We start from the raw sequence: 26571 nt of genomic DNA, 5'->3' as shown, positions 1-26571 counted from the left end.
AGAAAATAATACAGGGCTAAACTATTTAAACTAAACTATGTATTTAATATAATAAAGTAATACCTCTTATAATGCAGGGGATCCATTCTGGAAAGTCAAGCACTGCATGAAACAATATGTAAAATATATTGTTAATCTGACAGGAAGGAAACAGGAGCTGATTGGCCCAGAATGCACCGCTCCTACTGCCACTGGTTAGAATAAGTGTCCATGCACTAGGAAAAGAGCAGTGTAATGAATCAACTCTAAAGGTTGCAGCATTATGAGAGGTGTTAATAATATATGCACTTGTATAGCACTTTTGCTTGTTCAAAGCACTTTACAGGTACAGTACAGATCCAGCCTATTTATACACAGATTTTTTTATACACAGATTTGACTCATCACAAATGGCCCCTGCAAATGAGAAGGCATGTGCTGATCCCTGGAGAAGGGGGAAAATGCATCCCTTTAAAATCAGTTTAAAAAACTGAACAGTCCTTTAACAATAGCCTCCTTAATGAGGGGGGGGCAGCTGGCTGACAATCCATCAATTCTTCTCTCTCCAGGCGACACTTCCCTTCCCCCTGAGCATGTGAAAGAAGGGTGATCACTTTGCATTGGTGAAGGGAGGGGCTGAGTGAAGCAAGGACTGTTTGATGGATTGTCTTCTTAATGACACTTATCTCACATCACAAAGGTCAGCACAGCTGTTTTTAAATCATGGAGCAAAGAAACTTTTTAAATTGATTTGCTATAGTGAGTTTTTTTGCCGTCCACGTGAGTGCTTGGAACGGAACCCACATGAATAATGAGGCTCAACCTGTACTGTATTACTTTGCTGTAGTCCTGACAACAACCCTGTAAGGTAGGCAAGGTGTAGTTTGTTTTAAGAAACTGCTCTGCATGCATTTCTATAGTTGAATAGTCACATGTGCCAACTGAGTGAAGAACTCATCAAAATGAGATTTAGGGTGAAAGGAGGAGACATAATCATCACCATCGTCATTGTAATCTGAAGCCCTTTCCTCTTATTTCTGGGTGGCAGGGCCAAAAGTTAGCTGTGTTTACTCCAAAGTGAAATAAAAATGCACCTTCTACTTGACATTTTCAGGAATAATTCTAGAACAGGTTCTGAAGAAAAAATTTACGGCAGCTATTGGGCATGTATAACAGTGCAATTGGCACTACAGTTGTGTTTCAAGACAGGACAACGATGACATGCGTATGACTTGTGTCTGTTTCAAGCAACTTTGGCTTAGCAGGATTGGGGGACTCCAGCTTCTGTCCTGATGAGCCAAGAAAGCTCCAGACCGTTTCGGTAGAAAATCTAAGAGGACTGCCCAATCATAACAAGCTCCAGCTGACAGTGTGCTGCCCTTTAACTATGGGATCCCAATGTCTGTCACTTGAGACTGACCCAGCCTAGGAGTCATATTGTAAATCCAGGGCAGATGGGCTTGCTCCAGGTCCCTTCTGAGGAGGCTGGTTTCACTTGGGAGTGAGATGAGATCAGTTTGAGTGTTTGCATAACCTTTAGCATTTGAACTTCAGCTGGTGAAGCAAAAATATTTATGTCAATCTGATCTTTAGACAGAGAAAGATTGTTGATGCATGTGAAAAACTGAACATTTTTTAAAATGTTCATTTATTACAGATACAGGACAGGGAAATGGGATGGATTTAGGGATAGGACTACACAGGTTACACATCAGGGTAATGGCCTTGGTTACAACATGCATTCTTTAAAAAAAATTTTTTTTTTAACAATGTCTAGAGAAAATAAAATTATCCATGCGGATGTTACTTCATTTGTCATTATAATATTTAGTAATCAATCTAAACAATCAATATTATTTATCTAAAATTGTCTATCCAGTCATAAAAAGGCTTCCAAGGGAGGTGGAACTTCTAAACACGCCCTGCTCGTACCCCTTGTATCAACCACCAAGCAATGAACATTGGTAGCAGCCAAGGGAAGAAAGTGCTGCACAGTGAGTGTCACTTGGGCCACAATACTGTCCACACTTACCTGGGAGTAAGCCCCATTGACTATAGTGGGACTTACTTCTGAGTAGACACACATAGGATTGGGCTGTTAACTCCTTGATTGTTTTATAGTATTGTAAGCCACCTTGAGAACTTTGGTTCATAAGCAGGATATAAATGCTCTTAATAAATAATTAGGACGCCATCATATATGTAGGACAGGAGAGTTGTCTTGTGGCTGAAGAAGCATTTAATAAAAACAAGCACATATTTTATAGAGCATTAGATTTTTCTCGGTACAGCATTTGGACTGCCTAAGCACAGAATTTTATTCTGTGATTTTAGCATTACAGAAGATAACATTTTCAATTGTCATGTAGCTTTTGTTAGGTATGTAAGCAATGGAGAACTTGGTTGAAAGAATTGTTATAATTGTAATTTGGGTTGTAATTATTATTTTTGCTGTGACCTAAATGCTGATCTTCCAGAGTCCTACATGGGAGGAGCTCAAAGAATTCAATTCACATTTGCAGCACACTATTGAGCATCATTCCAAAGGAACTTTTGAAATACAAGAGAGTTTGAACTTGCTGAGTCTTTTGCAGTAATTAGAACACATAGCACTCTTTGAGTGATTGTTAGCCCAATCCTATCCGCACTTTCCCAGGAGTAAGCCCCAGAATAAGTATTGTAAGTATTAGAGTAAGTATTGACTCTAATAGGATTTACTTCTGAGTAGACATGCATAGGATTGGGTTGTAAAGCACTTCACATGTCATGATCAAAGCACTGATAAAGCAATCCTGTAAAAGTGAAGAACAGGCAGTAGGCCCCAGTCATGGAGTTTCCTTGAAGCTTTTTATTATACAAATTCAATCCCCATTTACATAAAAGCAGCATTAATACACATACATTGAAGAGAGGTTCCTGTTTCACAAGCTATCTACCCAAGACTCTAGAGGGGGTAGGGGATGGGATTAAGCTAAAAACAGATACTCCTGAATTTTCTTGCCAGTGTACGATAAAGCACACAGGCATGTATACAAAAAATTTCCATTGTAAGACAATCCTTTAAACAAAGGTAGGACATAACAGACCAAATACGCCTGCAAAATTCATTCTAAAAGGCGGTTAGAGGTTTTATGAGGATTTCCATCTCAGTAATGAGAACACCATATGGATCACATATGTCAGCGTGGCTAGGAAGGCAAAAACCTAGAAGAAAAGAGAAGGTGGTTTTGTAGGTTGATTTGGCAGGCCTCATTCACATGTGCATCTGTGCTGCCTCCATGTGATCTTCCTCCAGCTTAGCCCTTGTGGTCCCTGACATCTGAACTTTTTCTGTTCAGTGCAGAGCACCCTCCCATTCAAACCCTTCTTTTTCCTTGCTTTCCAAGAGATGGCCCCCAGTAGGTCTTTATCTGGTCCATGTGAAAATTAGGTTCTCCCTGCACCACCTTTTCAGCAGCACCACCTCAGCTGAAGCTCTGGGAGGGAGAGATAGAAGAAGGCCTCAAAAGGCAAGGAATGCTATGGAGGATAGGTGGAGCAAGGGGGTGTGTGAGAGGAAGATGCTGCTGAGGTGCGGGGAGAGCCCAATTATCATGTGGGCTACCTTTTCAGTAGTGCAGCTTCTGCTGAGCTGTCGCTTTGCAAAGCATCTCTCAGCCTCCGGGACATGATGCCTCAGCAGAAGCAGCACTGCTGAAAGGCTGACCCATGTGATAATTGGCATCTCCCATAGCTTGAAAATACAGTCAAGATTTGCATATATTCTAGTCTGTCGTTTGCAGCTAATGAGCTCCTACATGAGAACAGAGTGCTTATTTTCGGCCATCATTTGCTTAATGATGTCATTTCCTGCTCCGTGATGTCACTTCAGGTCCCCGACAGGTGCTATTAATGCTATTCGGCCCACTGTATGACACCCATGCTTACACCTTTGGCTTTGACCTCAGTCCAATGATCAGTGGCACTTGCATTCATCTCTGATTACTAGAGGTATTTGTCTCCAGTGAGTAAGATAGGATTACAGCCTAAGACACGTATTACAGAACACAATGGGCTTACTTCTGACTAAAATAAATAACACAATTTTCAACACCTCTATTTATTACTCTTCCTTTCCCTCTGTCCAAGCTAATTGGGTGACAAGCGTGTCTTTTGCTAGGTTCCTGTGTAAAGCACATGTATACTAATGTTGCTCCACTGAGGGTACTTTTTAAATGAATTAAAAATTTTGGAGTCATTAATCTAACTTATTAAATGTTGCAGGTTAAGTTGTAAGAAATAAGTACTCACTGATGCTGCAATATCTATTTGGTAGATTCTGTAGTCTTGAATTCCTTTTATCGAGACTGTAGTGCCAGCCTGCAACACCGCTGCACTTAGGTAGAAGACAGAAGCAATAACCTGGTAGAAAGCATCCTGGAAAAGAGAGGAGCAGAAAGATCCTAAGAGCATTGGGAAAGGGGCATTAATAACAGGAACCCCCACCCAATCCCTGAGCCAATGAACATTCCATACCAGCAAGAAGTTGTTTTGCATTTGCATCAAGGATGTCAGTTTGATGCAATCCATTGCTATTTGAATAGCTTCACAGAAATGCTGAACTAAGTTGGAAGTACACATTTCAAAAGCAATCAAGGACTGTTTACTCCAGTGGCATTGCTAGGTGGGTGCGGGGGGTGCGGGCCACACGGGGTGACTCGTACGGGGGGGTGACACTACTACTGGCCAAATTTTTAAAATCTTGGCATTGTCAAATAATTCCATCATGTTATATATCATTCAATGTGCAATTTCATGCAGAATGCAATCAAACAAACCACACTGAAATATCTTTAATCTACAAACATTATAGCCAAAAAACCAGCAGGAGTGGGCAATGGTGCATCACCATGCCCACTGGCTGGGGCGTTGCCCTGCCCACTGCATGGAAGGAGGTCCGTCATGGGAGTAATGTGCTGCTGGCCTCCTGCATCGGGTGACGTAAACTCTAGTGACCCCACTGGTTTACTCTCAGTGGAACCCATCTCTTGAGAAGAAAACCAGATTCAGTAGGCTGACTCCTCTGTAGGTGGGTCCTTTGGACTCAGGAGAATTTGGAGATGGGGTTGGAGCTCAGTAGGAGATTTTGTATATAAGGCAGCTCCATACACCCATATATTTCAGGGCACAGCTTAGGCAGCCCAACAAGGCATGGATCACCCATGTTTGTCACCAGTATCTGGTACAAAAGTATGTGATCTGGCTGTCATGAGTAAATGAACTTCAAGGGAAGGGCAGTGGGTTGTTGTAGCAATCTAGAACTGGATTTTTATAACTTACTGCACCAATTCTGTTTTGTTCCCCCCCCCCCAAAAAAAACTAGGAATTATAGTGTTGAGTCTGCAACATCTGAAGCAGTTTGTTATACAGATGATTCTGCAGAATAACTGCTTCCATTAAACCACTTTCCTGCCATACCCATTCATATGAATTGAATTGACTCTTGAGAGACAGGAGTGGAAAGAGACACCTAGTAAATATGTGGATGTCTCTATATACCCAAGGCACAGTGGCTGAGTGGTTAATGACACTGGACTGGTCAGCAGCCCAGGAGTTTGAGACCCCAGTGCTGTGGAACAGGGTGAGCTTCTGTTACTTGCCTCAGCTCCTGCCAACCTAGCAGTTCAGAAGCATGTAAATGCAATTAGATAAATAGGTATCACTTTGGAAGGTAACAGCCTTCGGTGCGCTTCAGCATTTAGTCATGCTGGCCACATGACCATGGAAGACGTCTTTGGAAAGCTCTGTCTCCCTCAGCTTGGAGACGATGAGCACCGCCCCCTAGAGTTGGATAAGACTGTGCAGGGGAAGCCTTTACCCTTCTTTACTTCTCTGTATGTACGAGGAATATTATATTACATGCCACTTTTCAACAACAAAATAGTTCACTAGTTCACATAATATTTTGAGCACACTGGCTTGATTCATTGGTGTTCATATCCCTTCTGCGACTTACCAGAGCAACCCAACTAGGCTTCCCTCCATGAGCTCCGCACATATACAGAAGCAAAAGCAATGTTGAGATTACAAAGCAGAATACAGAGACAAACATCACCCAGCCTTCAAATATCTGAAGATACACTTTGGTAGAAGCCACCAAGATCCAGACGAGGCCACCAAAAACCTGTGAGGAAGCATAAAGGGGAATTAGAAGGGAAGCACCCTGTGAAGATCTACGTAATCAGATTTTGTATAAAAGAAAACCATTTATGAGTGGTTAGCAGTGACTATCAATACAGCTGGGGCTGTCACGTAATTGTGCTGATCTGAATGCAGCTTGGAGGCAAGGTCAACCCATCCGTGAGGCCAACTGAAATAGTAGCTTCAGGCAGCATATTGATGGAGGGGGTGTCAGTCTCTGTTCACCTACAGTGCTTCTCCCCCTCCTCCTAATTCCTGGATTGGAGAAGGAAGAGGGAGGCAGAAAGAAAGAGGAAATGAAGAGGGGAACAGAGTGCTGAGCTAGAGCATCAAAGAATGGGATAATTGGGTAAGGGGGGCAACATTTGACTTGAGCTAGTTCTGTCTGGAGGTTACATTCAAGGTGGTTCTGATTACTTATGGTACTTACTAGCCTGATGAACATGGGAATTAATGCTCATCTGGATATCAGATCCAAAGGCCTTCAAATTCCACCCATCAATCAACAGGAGACAGAAATAAAGTCAAGGGCTATCATGAACCTGCCTAATTGCCAAGATCTTCTACAAACACCTGCTTTGGTTGCCTTCAGAGGTGAAGCAGGTGGCTACCAGGGAGGCTTCTCTGTGTCTATACCCTAGCTGTGGATCTTCTTCCCCAGAAGATTATGCCAGGCATAAAACCTTGGTACCTTGTGAATACAGTATTTCGTTTTAGTCCTGGGCATTTCACAATAAGCACATTTTGATTGTGTTATTATTATTTTTTGTTTAATTGAAGATGTGCAACTTTTTTTTCAAGTTTTATTTTTCAATTGCCTTGGCCATCTCCTAATGAGAAGCCAGGATAAAGCATCCTAAATAAAATGTGGCTTTTAACTCCCTGCTGAGCCATCAGATCTTTACCAGAGCTGGTCACATGCCATGGCACTTCACTCTGTTAAAGTGCCCTTATGAGTGCAGGACCTTTACCTTGGACAGGTGCAATGTATTTCCCTTAGCTGTGCTGTATGGAAGATTTAATAAGACCCCCATATAGCCCCCTTAGGTGCCCTTCTGGGAGAAAGGTGGAGTATAAATCAAATCAATAAATCAAGAAAGGAAGGAAGGAAGATGCTGTAGATGTGAGCAGGGTAGGATTGAATCTTTGTCCCACATGATTTTGCATTGTACACTCTATCTAATGCCCCGCAAGAAACATTTAGCTACTTACTTGAACAAGCGGGCAGATTGTTCGAACAAGACTCAATTGAAGCATCTGTTGTCTTCTGAGGATCCAATAATAATTGAGACATTGGGGACTTTTCTAAAACATGTCTTGAGACACTGTAGCTCAGCCAATAGCATCAGAGAAATGGGTGGTACATCTGTACATTTGGGGAATTATTCTTTAGGTTTGTGAACTGTCTGATTATATATGTATATACTATGTCAATAAAGGTTCTGATTAAGATTACAATAACTGGAGGGGGATAAAAAATAAAATGCAGTGCAATATACACAACAATTGCTCACACAACTAGGTACCACCACACAAGCAGTTGCTAGGTAGAAGGAAAGGGAAAGAGGAAATCTTTACAAGGAGAAGGGGGTCCATAACAGCAGAAGTGGAAGGGAGAAAGGAAGGAAATGGAGTAAGAGAATCAAGATGGTTACCCTGAAGAAACAGGAGCTGAAGTACTAGTAGTGTGAAGGGATGGAGAGAGGAAAAAAGCCAGGGGCTGGAAAGGAGAAGTAGGAAAGTATCAAGGTTCCAGCTGCAACATGACATCATGGCGGAGTCTTTCTTCTCTGTAGGAGGAACTAGGGCTAGAGGCAGGAAGTGAGTCTCTGGGTGGGCCATGACAACACTTCACTCATTTGCAGTGAGGGAGCTTTCCTATGCCACCACCTGATGGCTCCTAATTAAAGTTCCAAGTCTCTGAGAAGTAGATTGGGAAAGGAAGCATTCGGGGAAGCATCGGGAAAGGAAGTAGATCAGGAAAGGAAAGGAAGGAAGGATTGTCTCAGAAAAATAGTGCACTGGAGGCCTATGGGCCTCTAGGTCTCCGCCATAAACAGTAAAAGGTAGAACAAGGAGTCCTAGACTCCCACACATAGGGCCTCTTTCACACAAATACCAAACTCAGATTTGCTGGCAGACTCTTTAGATAACATATCCCATACACTTCACTCTTTGCCAGGGGAGCTCTGACATATGGGTCAACAGCCTTCAGTCTCTTCCCACCCCACAGCACGCACAGTTGGAGCAATAACGCTCTTGTGGGAATATCGATATTTTGGGGTTGAGCCATTTACCCAGCTGGCACAAAGCCACACTCCAAGTGATATGGCCCTGTTAAAACATTTACTACCTAGTTGTTTGCTCACACCCCTTTGAAACTTGAAGTTGCCATGAGAACTTCTCTGTGGCAAAACAGCATATAAATATGTTTGTAATAATCTTACAGCAAATCTGGTTATAGGGAGGCAATGGTTGCCATTAAAAAATGCAAACGCAAACTCAATAACATTAATTCTTTGAACAGGCAGTTATAGAGGTGAGGCAAGGAAAGCAGGGCATGAAATGCCTTGCTCTATTGGTCTTCGTAAACACTCTAGTTAAGCTGCATTTGCCTCCCGCTCTCATAGTTAACAGAGCCTGAGAAAGGAGAGCAAAAACCTTAGAGTTGTGAACTCACTCAGACATTTTTACAAAGCATTTCCCTACCCAAGGTTAATAATTGGGACAGGTAGCAAAAAACAGGGGGAGCAGGAACATTAGCCATCAACCTTCAGGTTCTGCCAGTCATAGCTGAGACGTTTGTCCCTCTGACTTGAGTGTCTAGTGCAGGGGTCAGCAACCCGCGGCTCTTTCAGCTGTCTGCTGCGGCTCCAGAGTCCGGGTGAAAGCGTACCTTTTTGATGGGCTTCCCCCGCAACAAGCAGCCGCTGCGTTCAGTTCCGCCTCCCAGCCCGGCGCCTGCCTCCCTCCCTCCCCTTGAAAGCGCAGCCACTGAACGAGGGTCCCCCCAGCCTCCCCCACCCAGCCCAGCACAACCTCCCCATAGGGCTCCCCCCACCCCATCCTTTCCCAGGCAGGCTTCCTCCTGTGCCAGGCAACTCTGGCTGACAAGTGCAAGGGTGCAGTGAGCCCCATTGACTCTAATGGGACTTACTTCTGAGGAGACAGGTAGAGGAGAGGCTCTGAGGCTGCAGTCCACGCCACACTTTCCTAGGAGGAAGCCCCATTGACTCTAAAGGGACTGACATCTGAGTAGACAGGCACAGGATTGGGCACTTAGGCTGCAATCCTAGGCACTTTCCTGGGAGTAAGTTCCATTGACTAGAATGAGACTTACTTCAGAGTAGACATACCTAGGATTGGGCTCTTAATCCTGGCAGAGATATATATCTGCACCCGTTTTCACATGCTAAGGGCAGGTGAAAAGGGATTCTACGTGTGTACAATGTGCTGTCCAGCCTTGCCAGAGATCCTCCTCATCCTTCCCCCACAAGCATGCCCTCCGCCAGCCAGCGTTTGCAGCTCCTCTCCAGCAATGCACAGCAGCTACTCAGAGCAGCAGAGAAGGTTAAAAAAAACCTATATATGCAGTGTTATCTTCATTTTAGATGTCAAAAGGGTTTTGTGGCTCCTGAGGTTTTCTTTTCTCTGGAAAATGGGTCCAAATGGCTCTTTGAATGTTTAAGGTTGCCTACCCCTGGTCTAGTGGTATGATTGCATATGAAGTCTCAGAGCACGGGACTGGGTGGACATGATGCAGCTACCTTATCGAAGCTAAACAGCTCTAGAACTGAGGAATCCAATGATTGCCACCTTGAGTTTTATAATGGAAGAAATAAATATAGGGATGCAAATAAAACAGCTAAGCCGCCTTTAGGCCAATGGTTCAAAGTGTAATGCTCTTCTGAATGTTATTCTGACTGCAATTAATGTGTGTTTTTATTCAGTTTCTTTGGACTGAGAAATTCACAGCATTGTCCCTGCATGATGGGAAAATTCATTATTGCAAACTGTCTCCCAACACTCAGACTATTCAGTATATAACTAATACTGAAGACATCATGGGTTAAGATTGAAGAGATACTTCAACACACACACCCCAGCAGCCACAATGCCCCCTTGCCCAACTCGGTGATGTTGCGAGGGGGTGCGGGCCGCACCGGGTGACGCGCATGGGGGGGTGACACGCACTGGGGAGGTGACACGCTAAAATCGCGGTGGTTAGGAGTAACCCCATCATATTATATACCGTTGGATGTGTAATTTTGAGCGGAATGCATTGCAAAAAACCCAAGTGAACGATCTCCTTTCTATCAAAAGTTATTGCCAAAAAACTGGAGAACAAAAAATGCATGGATCCCTATGGAAAGTGAAAGTGAGCTGTAGCACACGTTTACTCATGAGTAGGCGAACCTACCTTAGTGTGTCGGAAAGGGCAGGCTGAGAGGAATTCAACGACACCTGAATGGTCCTGATCCAATGAATGCAGCCCCAAAAACACCTAAGAAGGAAGTCCCTCCCTCCAAACAGATGAATGTATTGCACCCTATGGAAAGCAAAACTAAGCCTCACGGTCACGTTTACTCGCAAGTAAGCAAACATGCCTTGGCTGATGTGGAAGATCAGGTGAAGGAAAGTGCAAGGCTACCAGAATGGTCCTGATACTATGCACCTGGAGTTAAACAAGTACTCTAGAAGGCAGCCTCCCCTCCCCCACTAAAAATGATCAAAACAGAGGCTTCAGCTGATAAGGTGAACCTTTTTGAGACTTGCAAAGTCAGGTGGATCCTGACAGCGATCTGGATTAAACAGAAGTTGTTAAACTGAACTGCGCACTGGGTGGGACTGAAAACCTTACTGATTTTGGAGGGGGGGGGTCTTATTGCAGGCAGGCTACAGAGGAAATTCACTAGGTGGAACAGAGCTGGCTTCTGCTTATTTAATTCTTTGTTTTACTTTAATTATTTATATTTATTTATTTTAATTTGCCTGATGATATTACTTCCACCATGACATCACTTCTGGTGGATCTTGGACAGATTGTCATTCTAAAAAGTGGGTACCAGTGCTAAAAATTTGAGAACTGCTGCAAACACCCCCCCCCCCTTGGGGGCAGTGACACCACTAGTGATCAAAATCACTAAAATCACAGTTTGGAGGAATAATACCAGCATGTATGTACCAGCATGTATCAATCAATGCGTAATTTCATGCAGCATGTGTTCTATCTTTGTTCTATCAAAAGGTACAGTCAAAAAACCAGTGGAGGCGGAGTGATGGTACATCACCACGCCCACCACCTGGGGTGTTGCCCCACCCACTGCATGGGGGGGTGACACGCTGGCATCCTGCACCGGGTGACGCAAACCCTAGTGACGCCACTGGCACAACTCTGTGGCTATAATTGTTCCTGAACAGTGTTGAACAATCATTGAGGCACAAGTGCATAGTGGGAAAAGACATTCTATGACCAGGGTTGCCAATTCTGACTGCAGCTATGCTTGAAGAATTTTCTTTCCAGTAGTACAATGTTGTTAGCAGCCCTAATGAGGATTGGGACAGTGAACAGGGAGATTTATGACAGCAGAACAGAGTTCCACGTGTTGTTCCCTCCCAGTAAGGATAACCAAGTTGTCCCCCCATGTGCTACTTTGGACCCATGGTGTCTCTGGGGCTCCTCAGAGGGCCAGCCCTGTTGGTTTCTGCCAACATTTCCCTTGAGCAGGAGGAGCTCAAAGGGTACAAAGCTGACTGGCACCCAAAGGGAGTGACAAGTCCTATAATAAATCAGTGACACTGAGATCCTAGGGACAGTGGAAGCCAATGCTGCTGATAGGATTCACAGGCCCCAGAACATATGTGAATTAGGGCGCAATCCTAACCCCTTATGTCAGTGCTTTCCAGCACTGGCATTGTGGTGCCAATGGGACATGTGCTGTATCCTGCAGTTGGGTGTCACGGAGGCCTCCTCAAAGTAAGGGAATGTTTGTTCCCTGACCTCAGAGCTGAACTGCCCTTATGTCAGCACTGGAAAGCACTGACATAAAGCGTTAGGATTGAGCCCTTAATAAGTTAAATGTCTGGTCTCCAAATAATTGAGACCACATCCTAGCCACAGGGATACATCACTCAGTTAAACATAGATACCTGCCCTATCTGCCAATAATCGCAAAGAGCGGAAGCATGTCACGAATGACACATGGATCCTATAAGAACATAAGAAGAGCCCCACTGGATCAGTCCAAAGGACTATCTAGTCCAGCTTCCTGTATCTCACAGTGGCCCACCAGATGCCTCAGGGAGCACACACAGCAACAGGAGATCAGCATCCTGGTGCCCTTCCTTGCATCCCAGCAGCACCTACAGTTGCATATTGGTTGAGAGAACAACCCGCTCCCCAAGCGCCAGCTAAGGAATGAAGAAGAAGAAGAAGACGACGACGACGATGACGACGACGACTTGCCCTATTGCCATGTCTGGCTATAAGCACAAGTCAGGCTGGTAACCCTAAGAGCATAAACCGCTCTTGGGCATCTGCTTCAGCAGAGGAAAGGCAGGGTAAAAATCTTTTAAATAAATAAATAATAAAAGCAAGGCTGGATCAGGCCAACGGTCCAAAGTTCAGCACCTTCAGTCTCACAGTTGCCCACCAGTTACTACTGGGAAGTCCACAGCAGGAGAGATTCTTTCCACTATTAATCCCATGAAAATTATTTGTAAAGTTCAGGAGCTTTTTACCCACTTAAAATGAATCCATCCTGAAATACCATAGTCTAGCTGAGATAGCAATCATCCCACCCAGGGCTATTTTGTGCCCTAGGCAACTTCAACACTATCCCCCCCCCCCCATGTGACTGGAAGATTTAAAATTATCAGCACAATCCTATACATGTGACACCCTCAAGCTTCTGCGGGAGCACAGATGCTTCTGGGGAGTGGAGAGGGTGCCAGGAAGAAAGCAGCGGTGGTACCAAGAGGGAAGCCTGAGAGCAGTGCTGGTCAAGTAAGGGCTGCATTCCCCAGGCTACAAGTCTGGGAGAAGGTGCCCCAGCATGTTTCTGTTCAGCAGCTGGACAGTTCTTTCAATGGGGGTTGCAGCTCTGTCTTCACCCATGTGCATGGAAGGATGAGCAGAAATACCATTGCCAGGGAGGTCATATCCCCCAAACATCACAGCTGAGAAGGCTACAAGTCTGCAGGCTGAATGTTCCCATATACCCCGCCATGCTCACAGGCATAGTAGCTAAAGGGCTTCTTTCTCCCACCCAGGATAATTTAAGCATAAAGGGGGTAGAGCCAGGTGGAGTTTACATTCTATGGGACGGGGGAGGGAGCACCAGCTATTGCCAACATTTTTAACCAGAAGCATCTTGATCTTGAAAAATGGAAGCTGTCCACTCACATGTGTCCCCCCCAAAAAAAACCCTGCATTCCTTGAGTAGAGGTGGTGCACCCCTTGGTCCCACCTTGTCCCCAGACCTGACTACCATTTGAAGCGAAGTTAGTAAAGAGAATGGGTAGCAACAGACCGTCTGAAAGACAAATTGGATGATGAAAAGCAGTCCTGACCTTCTGCAAGAGCAGACAGACAATGCAGACAGCCTTTTATGCTAATGAGGTGCTAAGGAAGAGCAAACAAGAAAGAAAAGAGCAACAAGGCCCTTAGTTACTGGGTTATAGGAAGAATGACTAACGTTGCAGTACACAAGATCACACCCTCACATTGCACACAGAGCTGAACAGCAACCCCCTCCCATGTATGCTCACAATCATTGATTCACCCCTAAGTATACAGTAAAAACCTGCATTTGCCAGGAGTAACAAATTCATTTTGATGGCAATTCCTCCCTCCCAATAGGAGGGAGCCAATAGGAGAAAACTAGAGCAATGATTTTCATCTCATGTCCCACTTGACAAGGCACTCAATTGTCAATGCATAGCGTTGGTTTTTTTTACAGTTGACAAGGCACACTGCATTGCAGATGGGGGGCTCATATCCCCCAATGGCCTTACTAATAAATTACCCCCCCCAAAAAAAAAAAAAAAAATCCTACAGCACACTTGCAGATCATTCGCAGCACACCAGCGTGCCATGGCACAGTGGTTGAAAATCGCTGCTCCAGAAAGTCTGCAATAATGCAGCGACCCCTGGGCAGCCACTCGATTTGTAGACCTGGATGCTGAGTGCAGCAGTGACACAAGTGTCTTGTCTGACTCACACTACCATGTCCACTAGTCCTGGAGGGTCAGGGTCAACCTGGCCCTGGGGTTCCTCTGATGAGTATGAACCATTGAGCAGTACCCAATCTGCTAAGTCAATGCCGCTCCTGCACATGAACCATGAAGGGACTCCGTGCAGTTTTGCTTTCATGTTAGTTGCATTATCCTCTTGTCTGAAGAGAGGGGCCATAGCTCTATGGCAGAGCACAGCGCGCACAGAGCGTCCCAGGTTCAGTCCCTGGCATCTGTAAGCTAAAGGGTCAGCTGGCGTGGACAGCTGCTGCCAGAGGAGACTATTTTGACTAGAGAGACTGATGGTCTGTCTCTGTCTAAGGCAGCTTCATAACTGTCACCATATGAGTACCGTACATGGGCTGATAGATGGGGCTGGAACACCCCGTGTACACGCATAGGCAGGAGTGCTGTTGTGGGTGGGTGCTTATGCTGTGATGTGCAGTCGGAGTTTGTGTCTGTTCCTTGCATCTGTGTGCAGCTTCGCCTGTGGCTTGGCTCGCTTTACAGTTCTTCTGAAGTCGGCAGACCAGACCATGTCGTGATCTGGAGGTCCCCGTATTTATGTGCAGGTGCTTTAGGTATACGTTGATAGCAGCAGACCAGTAAGAAGGCACAATAGGCGGACAGATTGCTTTGAACTGGGCCTAATCCTAACCTACTGGATTTTGGCTTCTTTGTTTCAAGAGCTGGCAACCCTATCAGAAAACTCAGAAAGCTGGCGTCTTTGTATGGCTACAGATGCTAGCCCACAACTCCCTCAAGTGAGACCAGAAACATCCGCCTCCTGGACAGACAGGTTTTCAGATTCCTTCCTGGTGCAGGTTTTTGTTTTTAAGTAACACGGTTGCTACATTTTTGTTAGTACTCTTAACATTTACTGCAATTGCCCATAGGCTTAGTTATAAATGTCTTACCATGAATAATAATATAGGCTTGCATAGGTTGCATTTCAGGGTTATTTAAAAGGTACAGTAGCCATTTTCTCAGGCCAGAATTTAAGATGATGGGAAGTATGCAGCTGCTGCCAAGTCCCCACAATGTCTTTAGCTCCTTCCCCCTCCATTTTTTTCAATATTTGAATATCCTTTTTAAAATTGCATTCGTAGTCCCTTTTCCAGTGGCATAGCTAATGAGCATGTAGCCCGGTGCGGAGCTCACAATGATGCCCCGGAAGTGATGTCACAACCGGAAGTGACGTCACACCCACGCTTTTTAAAAAGTGCAAATTGGGGGGGGAAACCTGCCTTCTTCCTCTCAGCAGTTCATCACCCACTTGATCTGCCACCTTCCCCCAGCTAGTGGCACAGCTAAGGCATCTATTTGCTACCTAGGATCAAAGAAGATTTTGTAGCCCCCCTCCACTAAATTTAATTAATTAAGTAAATAAATAAAAAGTGTGCCCCTTATTGGTTAGAGACACTGTGCTAGGGTGAAGAGGGTTATTCTCTCCCTGCTAAATACAAGAGGAGCACTGCTTGAAAAAGTGCCTACCAGTTAGCAGGAATAGCTGTATTATGATACATGGAAATGAAAGCTGATTCATATTAACACCTTATTGGTTCCATGCAGTATCATACTAACATCTCATTGGCTCTCAGAGCAATCAGTCTCATAGGTCAGTTCTGAGTTAAAGAAATCCGATTTTTGTTCCTTAAGGCAGTTGTGTTTTCATTTTCTGGTTAATTGCCCATAACTTTTGATAGAATACAGATATTCTAATGTGGTTTATTTCATTGCATTCTGCATTAAATTACCTTTCCAATGATATATAACATGATGGTATTATTTGTACATTTGTATACCAAGATTTTCACAATTTTTGTCACTAGTGTCAAGTTCAGCTTGTTGCCCGGTATGACCGCTACCCCCTGCACCCCCTCAGCTACACCACTGCCCCTTTCACAACTTTGAGGCACCATCTGCATGTAGGATTTATCCCCATTATACAAGATGATATATTTCCAGGCATGGAGTTGCACATCTGTGTTTCTCCATGCCACATATTAGCAAATACAAACAAATCTGTTCCTTGAATTGTGTAGAAGCACTTAAATGTTATGAAGTTCTGAAATGCCCAATACCCCCAGCAGTTGCCTGCCTCTAGGTCCAGCCCTCAATCTCCAGCTAAAAGGATCAGGTGCTAAGAGAGTCCTTGAAGATCAGCTGTCAAAACTGGACGAGATGACCCAAGCGTGTCTTTATTGCACATGATTCTCATTTGGATTTGTGAAGAGATTTCAGAGGTGCCCTTTTAAAAACCATGTCTGCATGCTGCCATTCTTTGGGTTTAGGCCCCTTTACTCGGGTCTCTAGAACTGAGATCTTGGGGTGGTGGGTGAGGGTAGATGCATCTTTGACTTTGCCTGTTTGTGGATGAACTTAAAATGCCAGTAAGCCTGTTTCCCTTCCTCCAACTTACATACAGAGATAATAATTTATGAATTTATTTAATCAATTTTTGTTTGACAACCCAAGGGGTGTCCAAGGTCACTTACAAAAATACAATTTAAAATATACAATATGTAAAAAAAATGTATACTAAAACTACACTAATCAACTATGCTGAATAGGCTCGAGTTGCAGCTGTTTTCGGGTTACAAACATGTGTTGGGAGGAAATGGTTCTGGCCAGTTGACTCCTGCAGCACAGGAAAGGCTAGTGCAAAGTTAATGAATACTGCAGGCAGAGAGAATCTGCAGCAATGTGTAATAGTTGGGGGAGGGAAGGTCATTCATGCAGATCCTTAGTGTGAAACTGCGGGTGTTTAAGAGGGTTCCTGTTTTCATCTGTGGCAATGAAGGAGGGAGTGGCAATGTGTTTCAAATTTCCCTGCCCACTTCACTACTACTGTGTTTGAAGAAGACTCTTCAACACAATCATCCCACATCTCATTTCACTGCAGGAGAAAAGGACAGATGGCTGCCACTTTTAGACCCAATGGGAAATGTCAGTTCTACTACCCTCTGACAGCCCAATCCTAACGCAATCCCCACATGGAGATGCAGCACCCCAGAGTGGGCTACACTCCATCACGCAGGGGATTTTTGGCTGCTGAAGGTCTCTGCGAGGTAAGGGGTCATATTTTGTTAAGGGACAGATAAGGGGGTATCCCCAGCAGCCACAATGGGTCAATTTGGACCTGTGCCAGTGATATAGCTGGTGCAGATCAGGCCCAGGAAGGGGATTTGGGGTATGGTACACACTGGGGTATGGTCAATCCCACTCCCCTCCAAGGACTGATCCGCCCACCCATACCCTTGTCACATCATCATTGGATAAGAGGGGGCAGTATGTGGCCAGAGGTCTTGGGTCAGTTTGTTAACAAACAAACTGCTCTAGTCTGTTAACAAACAGTCGTTCTTTAAATTCATAATAATGTGGAACTCTGGTTTGGAAGCATTCAGTGTCATGTGTGGAGGAGACACACATGAACCTGTGCTTTATTGAGGCTCATAGCAGGAAATAGCCTGGTTTCTCATTTGCCTGTTGGTAACAGGATGGCCCTGCTATAATTTGGATTTGTAGCCAATACTGGAGCTTAATGCCTACCTGAGCCTCTTCTTGGACAAGACACTGGTTTCAGCTTAGCACACAAACTGAACTTGACCATTTTTTCCAGTCGTTATGAAACTTCTAAGCAAAATAGCATGACAAGCATGACTGATGCTGAATACCAAGAGGGCTTTCTGGGGCAGAGGGAAAGCAGCTACATACAGAACTTCAAATAATCTGCTGTGCAGGGTGTGTCGCCTGCCAGTCCATGTGAAAGTGGCAACTGAACACGTAGCATAATTTCTCTCTGAAACAGTCTTTCCAACTCAGGCATGAGGCTAAATCTGCTCATTCATTGGAATTCAGGAAGGAACTACTGTACATGGTTTGTGCCAAGGTGTATTTTTCCCAAACCCATGTTTGCCTCACTTCATAATGGTGACTTCATCATTTTGACATTATCAAAATTTGCAAGGGGTGTTTAACCCTCCCCTTACCTGCCAATTCTCTGCTACATCCCTGCCCTCACCACCTATTTTTCCTTTGTACCCTGACTGAGAGAAAAGACCATTAAGATTAAGCACTCTCTCCCACCCACCAGTTCTCCCCTGTTGTTTCACTCTCCAGTTCTTAAGAGCCACATCAAGTCCTCAGAGCAGGGATCTGGGATTTGACTTGCCCTGCTTCCAGGTTAGACTTCTGGAGTCCAAAAACAGTTAACCTCTGTGAAGGCTATATGCCTTATGGAAACAAAAGGGTAAAAAGAGGAGGGACATCACCAGGCAGGCAACTAGGGGTGCACCCCTAACCCCCTGATCACAGCATTAGCCCCTATCCACAATGTTTCAAAGCATCCCATGAGGAGCTTATTCCAAACCCTTTAAAGCAGGGGTGTCAAATTCATTTCATACGGAGGACCACATAGCATCCATGATGCCTGCTGAGGGCTGGAAGTGATGTCATTGGGCAAGAAGTAATGTCATTAAACAGGTCATAACCAAAAATAAACAATTTTTTCTCACTTAAGAACTAATTACCTTCAAATGACAGAAGAGAAAATATACGAATCTTGATCATATTTCAAGATATGGGAGAGCCCAATTTTCATGTGGACTGCCCTTTTAGCAGTAACACCTCAGCACTACTCAGCAGCTGAAAGCCTGAGGGCCACATAAAAAGCTTCCGTGGGCCACATCCGGCCCCCGGGCCTTATGTTTGACACCCCTGCTCTAAAGCAGCCATAAAGGGGTGCTGGTTCCTAGAGGACTACCTGGTATAGCAGGTTTTGGTTGCTGCCACATAACTAAGCTCAAGTGAGCCATTAAACCTCCTTTCCCCCACCCCACCCCTACTCCTAGCTTCAGAGCCGCTGGGCTGGTTTCTCCCCTTCTTTTGCCACCACCCTCTGCCTAATCTCTTCCCACTATCAGATTCTCTGCTATTGTATCAACTGGGCGGTAAGTTGATCTTAAGCTGTCAAACTCTGCACCCTTTCCCTAATCTTTCACTAGGTGGGCACCACCTGTGCTGGCTTTAGTTCTTGCTATCTCCACAATAGGTCTCCAGAGTATTATCAGTTTGTTTAATGGAGGAAAACAGATAGTGTGTGCTAAAATCTTTGGGCTGTTGCAACAGCCTTGCCATCTCTCCGATGTCAGTGGTGTTGGCCTCTGGGATGGGTGTTCCCGTAATTCCTTTTGGGTTTGTCCTTTGGATGTTTCAAGTCCATTAACTCCATTTTTGCTCTATGAAAATCAGTCATTTGGGGGAATGAAAAAAGGAAGGTCAACACTACATTTTATGACCCAGAGGCTTTTAGACCACATTGCACCACACACTTGATTGCAACACAAGCAGCCACATCTAGATTTCTGGTCAGCTTATGTGAAAAAACAAACCAAAAAGTTCTATCTATCAGCAACCGGTTCTCAAGGTCTTTAAAAGGTCAGCCAATCATTTTAAAATTGATACAAAACCAAGCAAAAACGTTTCCAGAAATGATTGTATTGACCTCAAGTTTCACGTTAAACCCAATTAATGAAAAAACTACTTCCTCCATTTATCTCCACGTGCAAAAGAAAATGAAGAGGTGCCCGCAACAGAGGAGTTCAGAATCCTCTACGCATCATCTCCTACAGAGACCAGCAGTGACCTAACTGTTGAGGCACCCCCTTCGCCACTTCCCAGGTACTATTTAAGATCTGTGCGTGCTCCAAGGAAAATGTAGAAGACAAGGTATCCATCCTATAAGGAGCTTTTAACACCAGATCTATAGAGCTCAGCACTCGCACAAGAGTTTTATGACTGTATTTTACTTTTAAAATGTTGCCTTGGGGGGCCTCTTCAGAGGAAGAAAGGCAGGATATAAATACCTGGATAAATAAATGAGTAAACCATGTTATACATATATAACATGATGTATACTATATTAAACAAGTTTCTGAACTCCAAAAATCACTTTAGGGCTAAGATGCCCAAATGAATTTAAAGCTGCATTATCAGCAAAGCCACACTCTTTTATGTTATAAGGTCATGGTGGACATCCTCAAGTACAGACACAAAGTTCCTAATCCCTGAAGGGACAGGGCTTCAGCATCGAATACACCTTGCCCCCACCACCATCCCTATGGGTTATGCTAGCACAGATGCAAAACACATAGAAAGAGCGTCAAGCCCTGGTTAACTGTATTGCCATCTATGTCACTGTAACCGTTAAACATGGTTAGGGGATCAGAAGCATTTTGCCTGTACAAGCCTTGGTCTAAAGAAATCTGCTTATATGTTTTCAGAGTGGCATGGTTGGAGCAGGCTCTCCCACCAGCTTGATCTGTCACTAGCCAATAGGTGCCAGTAAGCACATGTGTAAGTGCAGTCAACACAGCTTAGAACCAAAAAAATACTAAAATTTGTAGAGGGAAGAATTGCACTCTCCCTTCCCTTCAAATTGTAAAATATTGCTGCTTGAGTGCCAAGACAAAGTGCCCAAGCAACAGCTATAGAATTAATTCTATAGTGTGGGACCAAATGTGTGGGACCAAATGACACATTTTACAAAAGCACACTGTTGGAGTTGATATGCTGTACTTTCCTATGCTATAAAGGAGCTGCAGGGAGCTCAGTCCATATTGGGGCCTTTGCCTTTTGTCGCTGCCATGGCTCTGATCAATATCCCACCCACGTCTGCTATATGCCCCAGGAGAAACACTGCCATTGGCACCAAGAGATGGATCCCATTACCCAGAAGATGACATTCTTTTGGAATGCTTCTGGTCTTTTGATAAGACTTGTAATCTAGCCACAAATCAGACACTATGAAGGGGACTCTTTTTTCAACCCCCTCCTCCTCCTACTAACTGCTCCCCTCACAGACCTAAAACAGCATACTTGATGAAGTAGGAAGCCAGACTTATAACTATACATGTGGTGGGTGGGAAGAAATCAACATGGCAATTTTTTGTGAGTAAGCTTTTGTGCTTATATTTTTCTCCTGAACGTCTTCAAGATTTTGCTGAATCCATTCATGTTCTAATACATCAATTAATATTTAAAACAATCCAGCTTCTCTTCCACCCCACAAGAGTTAACAACCCCAGTTATGTTCTGTAAAGAGTGCAGGGGAATTATGCGCAGCCTCCAGGAATGGCCTTGGGTTGCAGTTTCAGTAGAAACCTAAATTCAGTAGAAACCGGATTGCACCTGCTACGTACAGTACACCGGACTGGTTCTATGTTTACTTCTCTTACATGTAGAAAGATGGGGAGAGGATAGTAAAGGTCATGACATATTTCTGGACTGAAAAGCAAATGCATAGTAATCTTGGCAATCTGATTTTAAGAGCTCTTGAATGATTTTTATGGCATGGAAGTCTCAATTCAATGCACCGAGAAGGAAAACAGAGTTTTAAAACAAGCTTCCAGGATACTGTGGGTGTGAAAGTCAAACAAAGAAGCCATTCTTGAGAAGAACAATACACATCATAATTGGATCATAGGCATGATCTTTCCATATGTCTTGTGTTTATAAGAAGATGTGTGACTCGGTCCTCTACTGTGGCTTGGACACAAACTGCATTGCAGCTGACATTGTCAGTCCTCCAGTATTGGCCTCCAGTCTCCAGGAATCAGCTGGGATTGCCAGGCAGCTTCTGAAAGCAATTCTGTAGATTTTAGCAGGGCCTTCTTGGCTTAATGACATTACATTACATCATGTTGGAAAAAGTAATCTTTTTCTAGGAATAGCTCCAGAGTTGGCCATCCTGATTGCACCATGTGCAAGAGATTGATGTCTTCCAACATTTCAAAGGGACACAAACCCTGCTCTCACCCTTCCACCACTCTCTGCCCCACTGGGCTCTTCTCCACCTATAGCACAGTTGATTTTTCCATAGCCAAGCCTGAAAAAGGATGGCCTGGAAGGTCGGCCTTCTCATGCAGGATGTATTCATGCACCATAACTTGGTCTCTAGGACTTTGAAAGAAGTGTCGTAGACCTCAAGTTTTGAACCTGGAGAGTTAGGAAGCACCACAACACAGCAGTCTTACATTCCCTGTTCCACCAGACAAATTTCGATACAGAATTCTGGAAACCTAACTGGTTGTGAGTCAACATCCAACTTCCTTCAGATTGTAGTTTTTTTTTTTTTCCTGGTTCCTGCAATTAAGTTGCATGTGACAGGCAACAAAGTCATGCTCAGGGATCAGAAAGGAGGAATATTCAAGGTATCTGGAGAGAATGCATTGGTCAGTTCTATGTGTACGTAATGCCCATTGATTTAAAAGGGAGTGCACTCCTAATTGAGCAAGATTAAGATCATGGTCCAGGACTCCTATATCTGATAGGGAACTATGTACAGGAACACAACTCAAGTTCTTTAATCAATCAGGCTTTTTATATTGCACCTTCTGCCTGGGACAATGTGCCCCTTGATCATTTTGTGTTAATAAAATAAGAAAGCTCTTTGCACATTTCAGCAGGGCACAAAGACAAAAGCTGCCACCTGCCTCCCAGGCCCACTGCAGCCTTAGACTGGTGGCTTCCAACTGTGTTCCAGAGACGCCTGCCTCTCCTGGAAGCTTACAAGGAGCTCATCAATAAGAAGATCAATTCTTTATTGACCTCACATTTCACAAGGATCGCCAAAGCGGCTTCAAAAAGTCTTTTAAGAATACACAATGGAAGTACAGTTAAGCAAATAATAGGCACCAAATAATGGTGAACAAGATTTCCCAGAAGACACCTTGTCCACCACTACTGGACTTCAGCTGCAACTGTCAAGCCCAGGCGAGCACTGGCTGTGCTATAGGAGGTATTCGCAATTCATGCAAGGAAACAGACTCACATAGGCCTCACCAATGTACCACACAATTGAACATGCTGACAGGCATTTATGAAGTCTTCAGTGGTACTCTTATTACCGGGAGGCCAGAGGGACCCTGTTCACCCTAGCTTTTGGGGTGTATCCCTTAGTTACTATCTTTCAGAAGGCTATAGGGAAGCCATGATATGGCTAAATTTGAGGGAGTCGGGGATGGGGCTTGTGGATTTTGCTAAGGAGCCTTACAGAAAAGCATGCATTCAATACTCTGCCCAACAGCTTATCACATAGTAACACAATGGAATAAGAGAATTTAATATTATGTTGTGGCTGTGGTACAACAAGATTTCTAGTGACAGACTGGCCTAGGATACTTTCCTCAGCAATACAAGGGATTCCACAGCAAAGCAAGGGATTCCTGTAGAAAAGGTTCACTGAAGAGCAACTAATTTTAAGCCACTTTATTAGATACAACCGAGGAAGATTATTGCTCAACAGGGGTGGGCTGAGCTGCATCCTATCTCCCTACAGGTAACATCCATATCTGTCATACCTGATATCCAACATGGCCACTTAGCAGCAATTGCCGTTAATAGCCCAGTGCCATAAACACTTTTCAGAAATTGCTTGAGACAATCTGCTTCTGATCAGAGTTCCCAGCAGCAATGCGGCACACGTATAAATCCCACTAATCGAAATGAGATTTCAGCATGCATACCTACACCCTGGTTGGCAGCCAGTGTTATGCACATTTGTTGGGAAAGAAATTACATTAAGTTCCAGAAAGCAGAATATGGAAGAGTATGTGGATCTGGTGGAGCTTTGCTCCACCAGTCCCGCCCCCACTCCCTCCCTCTGGAACGCCTCCTCCCTGCCCTCTTCTCGCTTCTCCCCTACCCAGAACATCTCCCCCCACCCTCTCACTGCCCTCCGACCACGACTGCCTCCCCTGGGAACGCCTCCTTCCCGGCTCCTCCTATGCCTCCACTTCCCTCTCCACTGCTCAGCAGTCCATGCAACCACCAAGCAGCGGAGCTCTGGTGACCACCCGGCAGTAGCCCAGCACTGGCCAGCACTGGGCTACCACTGGCATTCGCCTGGCACTAGAGTCCATAAACATGCCATATGGCACGTTTGCGACAGTGCGCACCAGCAGTAAGCTGGCGCTCACTGTTCAGGATTGGGCCCACAGGTGTTTGGGTAAGAGACAGTCTCTCTTGTGACACAGACATTAAGAGAAACCATAACAGGTTCTTCAGATGACCTTCAGGTTTCCATTCAATGGGGATCTTGTGCCTTGGGCACAAACATATCAGAAATTCAACAACTGCAACCTTTCAGGACTACAGAGTGATTTGACAGCATCAATAATTCAATTTCTACTTGTGAAACAATTGCTCAAGGCACAAAAACCACCTGTGAGATAAGCCTATTCCCAATCTTGAATGACAACAACTGCTCTGCATGCCAAAGATCCTGGGTTTCGGCAATGGCATCAGCACATAGGGCTAGGAAAGATCCAGCCTGAATTGCTGGATCATCTCATCAGACCAATCATCTGGTTCAGAAGAAGGTAGCTTCACTTGCAGGATGGAGTGTGAACCCAGAAGCCACCATGTAGGATCAGACTAGTGAGTCACTGATAGGGGGTGGTGTGTTGGCAGAGACCTGCACTGATATTCACACAATGCAAATTAGTCCAAGATAACTCAGTGAGCTTTATGGCTCTCAGCCTGCCCTAACCTATTTTGCATGAAGCTACCTTCTACTGAGACTAATGGTCCATCTCTCTCAGTGTTGGTTACACTGGCTGGCAGTGACCTTCAAGGGTTTCACACTCAGAGGTCTTTCCCAACCCTGCCTGGCGTTATTAGGGATTGAACCTGGGCCCTTTGGCATGCAAAGCAGGTGCTTTATTACTGATCTACACAGACCTGGGTGAGAGAAGAGGAAACCACATCCTAATGAAAGTGAGGCAGGATGAAAATGCAATAAGTAAACGCAGGAGCCTCATGTCATTGAAAAGAAAAAAGTTTCACTTGCTAAATGTCTGACTACAGGCTGCTGTAAGAGGCACCAGAGTAGGAAGAGCCAATAAAAGAGTTGGCACTGTTACTGATCCCTGAGCATTCTCAAGGTTTTAGCAGTTTCTCCAGCCATACAGTTCTCAAGCTGTTTCCTTTAAAGCGCATTAAAGCAGGACCTGCCAGTCCTTTCTATCACAGAGCCACCAGCCTTGACTCTGAAGCAAGCGGCACACTCAGTGACCCTTGAAGAGCTGCTTTCCAACCAGTTCAGCTGGAGAATTAGCTCCTTGAATACAACACACACTTGTGCAAGGGATGCCTGCTTTGGGCATGGATTAGCAGGTAACCTTGAGGGTCAACTAACTAAAACATGCTCTGGAAGTGAAGAAAATAATTACTAGGCAAAAGCTATACACACACAGTTTAAAATGCACCCCCTGCCCCCCCATCCCATTAGCATCAGAAAAAGAGCTCATCTTGAGTCTAGGTTCTGTACCTGCTGGATAGCCTGACATGCTGATTTGAAAACAGAAAACACTGTGTGATGTTACTCCCATTTATTCAGCAAATACATTTCAGGCAAACAAAGTAGTATAACCAGAAAATTATGCTTGCAGACAAGAGACAGCAACTGCTGGTGCTAAAAACTGTGCTAGGCACAATTTTTCAGAAGGACACGCAGAGTGGCACTGTTAGAGCCCCAGGTGTTAAAAGTACTTTTCCAAAAGGAAAGCAGGGCATACTTACAAATTCTGGGAGGACAAGGATGTCAGGAAAGGTGCCCAGGACCTTGATGCCACTGGGTAAGGAAGTACTGGCGGTGGTGGAAGACATCTTGCAGGTCACCTTCCAAATTCACCACACAAGTCCACACGCTGCGAAACCAGCCTGCTGCTGCTTCGTTCCTCTTAGGCAGGTGAGCCCGTAACTGTTCAGCTATGTCAGTGCTGCCCGCCCTCCAGGGAAGGAGATCAGCATAGGTGTGGCCGCCCACCTAGAGGTAACTGCCCTCTTGTGTTTCTATGCCCCGGGAGGAGATTTAAGTGGTTGGCATCATTTCATTGTTTCAACATTGTTATAGATACCTTATGATTGTTTCTAGAGGCAGGTGCCACAAATAAAATTTAAATCCGACTGTGCTTTGATTCCACCTGAATGGATCTCAATCGAAGATTACAGGGGACAATCCCATCTCAGGGTGTAATACTAGTGACAACAGTGGGGTTATGCTAACTGCAAACATCAAGGTAGATTTAATTATATTTAATGGGCCTTCTCCAGGATTTCAGAACGAAACCGTACACAAAAGATTAATAAATACTTGCATTTATGTAGCACAAG

The 26571-nt window shown here is 44.6% G+C and overlaps 1 protein-coding gene across 1 annotated transcript; it reads right to left on the bottom strand.

Annotated features, from left to right (window-relative positions):
- Nucleotides 1-3108: 3108 nt before the first annotated feature.
- On the bottom strand, nucleotides 3109-26064 carry MAL (mal, T cell differentiation protein). Its single transcript, XM_066611860.1, has 4 exons — nucleotides 25978-26064; nucleotides 5975-6142; nucleotides 4270-4395; nucleotides 3109-3183 (listed from the first exon to the last, which is right to left on the bottom strand). Exons 1-4 carry the CDS (start codon nucleotides 26062-26064, stop codon nucleotides 3109-3111), a joined length of 456 nt encoding a protein of 151 aa, XP_066467957.1.
- Between the last annotated feature and the right edge of the window lie 507 nt (nucleotides 26065-26571).

Source organism: Tiliqua scincoides, chromosome 1, assembly GCF_035046505.1.
Source record: "Tiliqua scincoides isolate rTilSci1 chromosome 1, rTilSci1.hap2, whole genome shotgun sequence".
In the NCBI taxonomy this organism is placed as follows: domain Eukaryota; kingdom Metazoa; phylum Chordata; class Lepidosauria; order Squamata; family Scincidae; genus Tiliqua; species Tiliqua scincoides.
The sequence above is the reverse complement of the archived record's forward strand: the minus strand, read 5'-3'. Positions and strand labels throughout refer to the sequence as shown.

Excerpts from the sequence above, each read along its gene's own strand:
- MAL (XM_066611860.1), bottom strand. The coding sequence starts at position 26,064 with ATGTCTTCCACCACCGCCAGTACTTCCTTACCCAGTGGCATCAAGGTC. Across the intron at positions 4,396-5,974 it reads AGCCTAGTTGGGTTGCTCTG|GATGCTTTCTACCAGGTTAT; the intron begins GTAAGTCGCAGA and ends TCTCTTTTCCAG. Across the intron at positions 3,184-4,269 it reads AAATAGATATTGCAGCATCA|GTTTTTGCCTTCCTAGCCAC; the intron begins GTGAGTACTTAT and ends CTTTTCTTCTAG.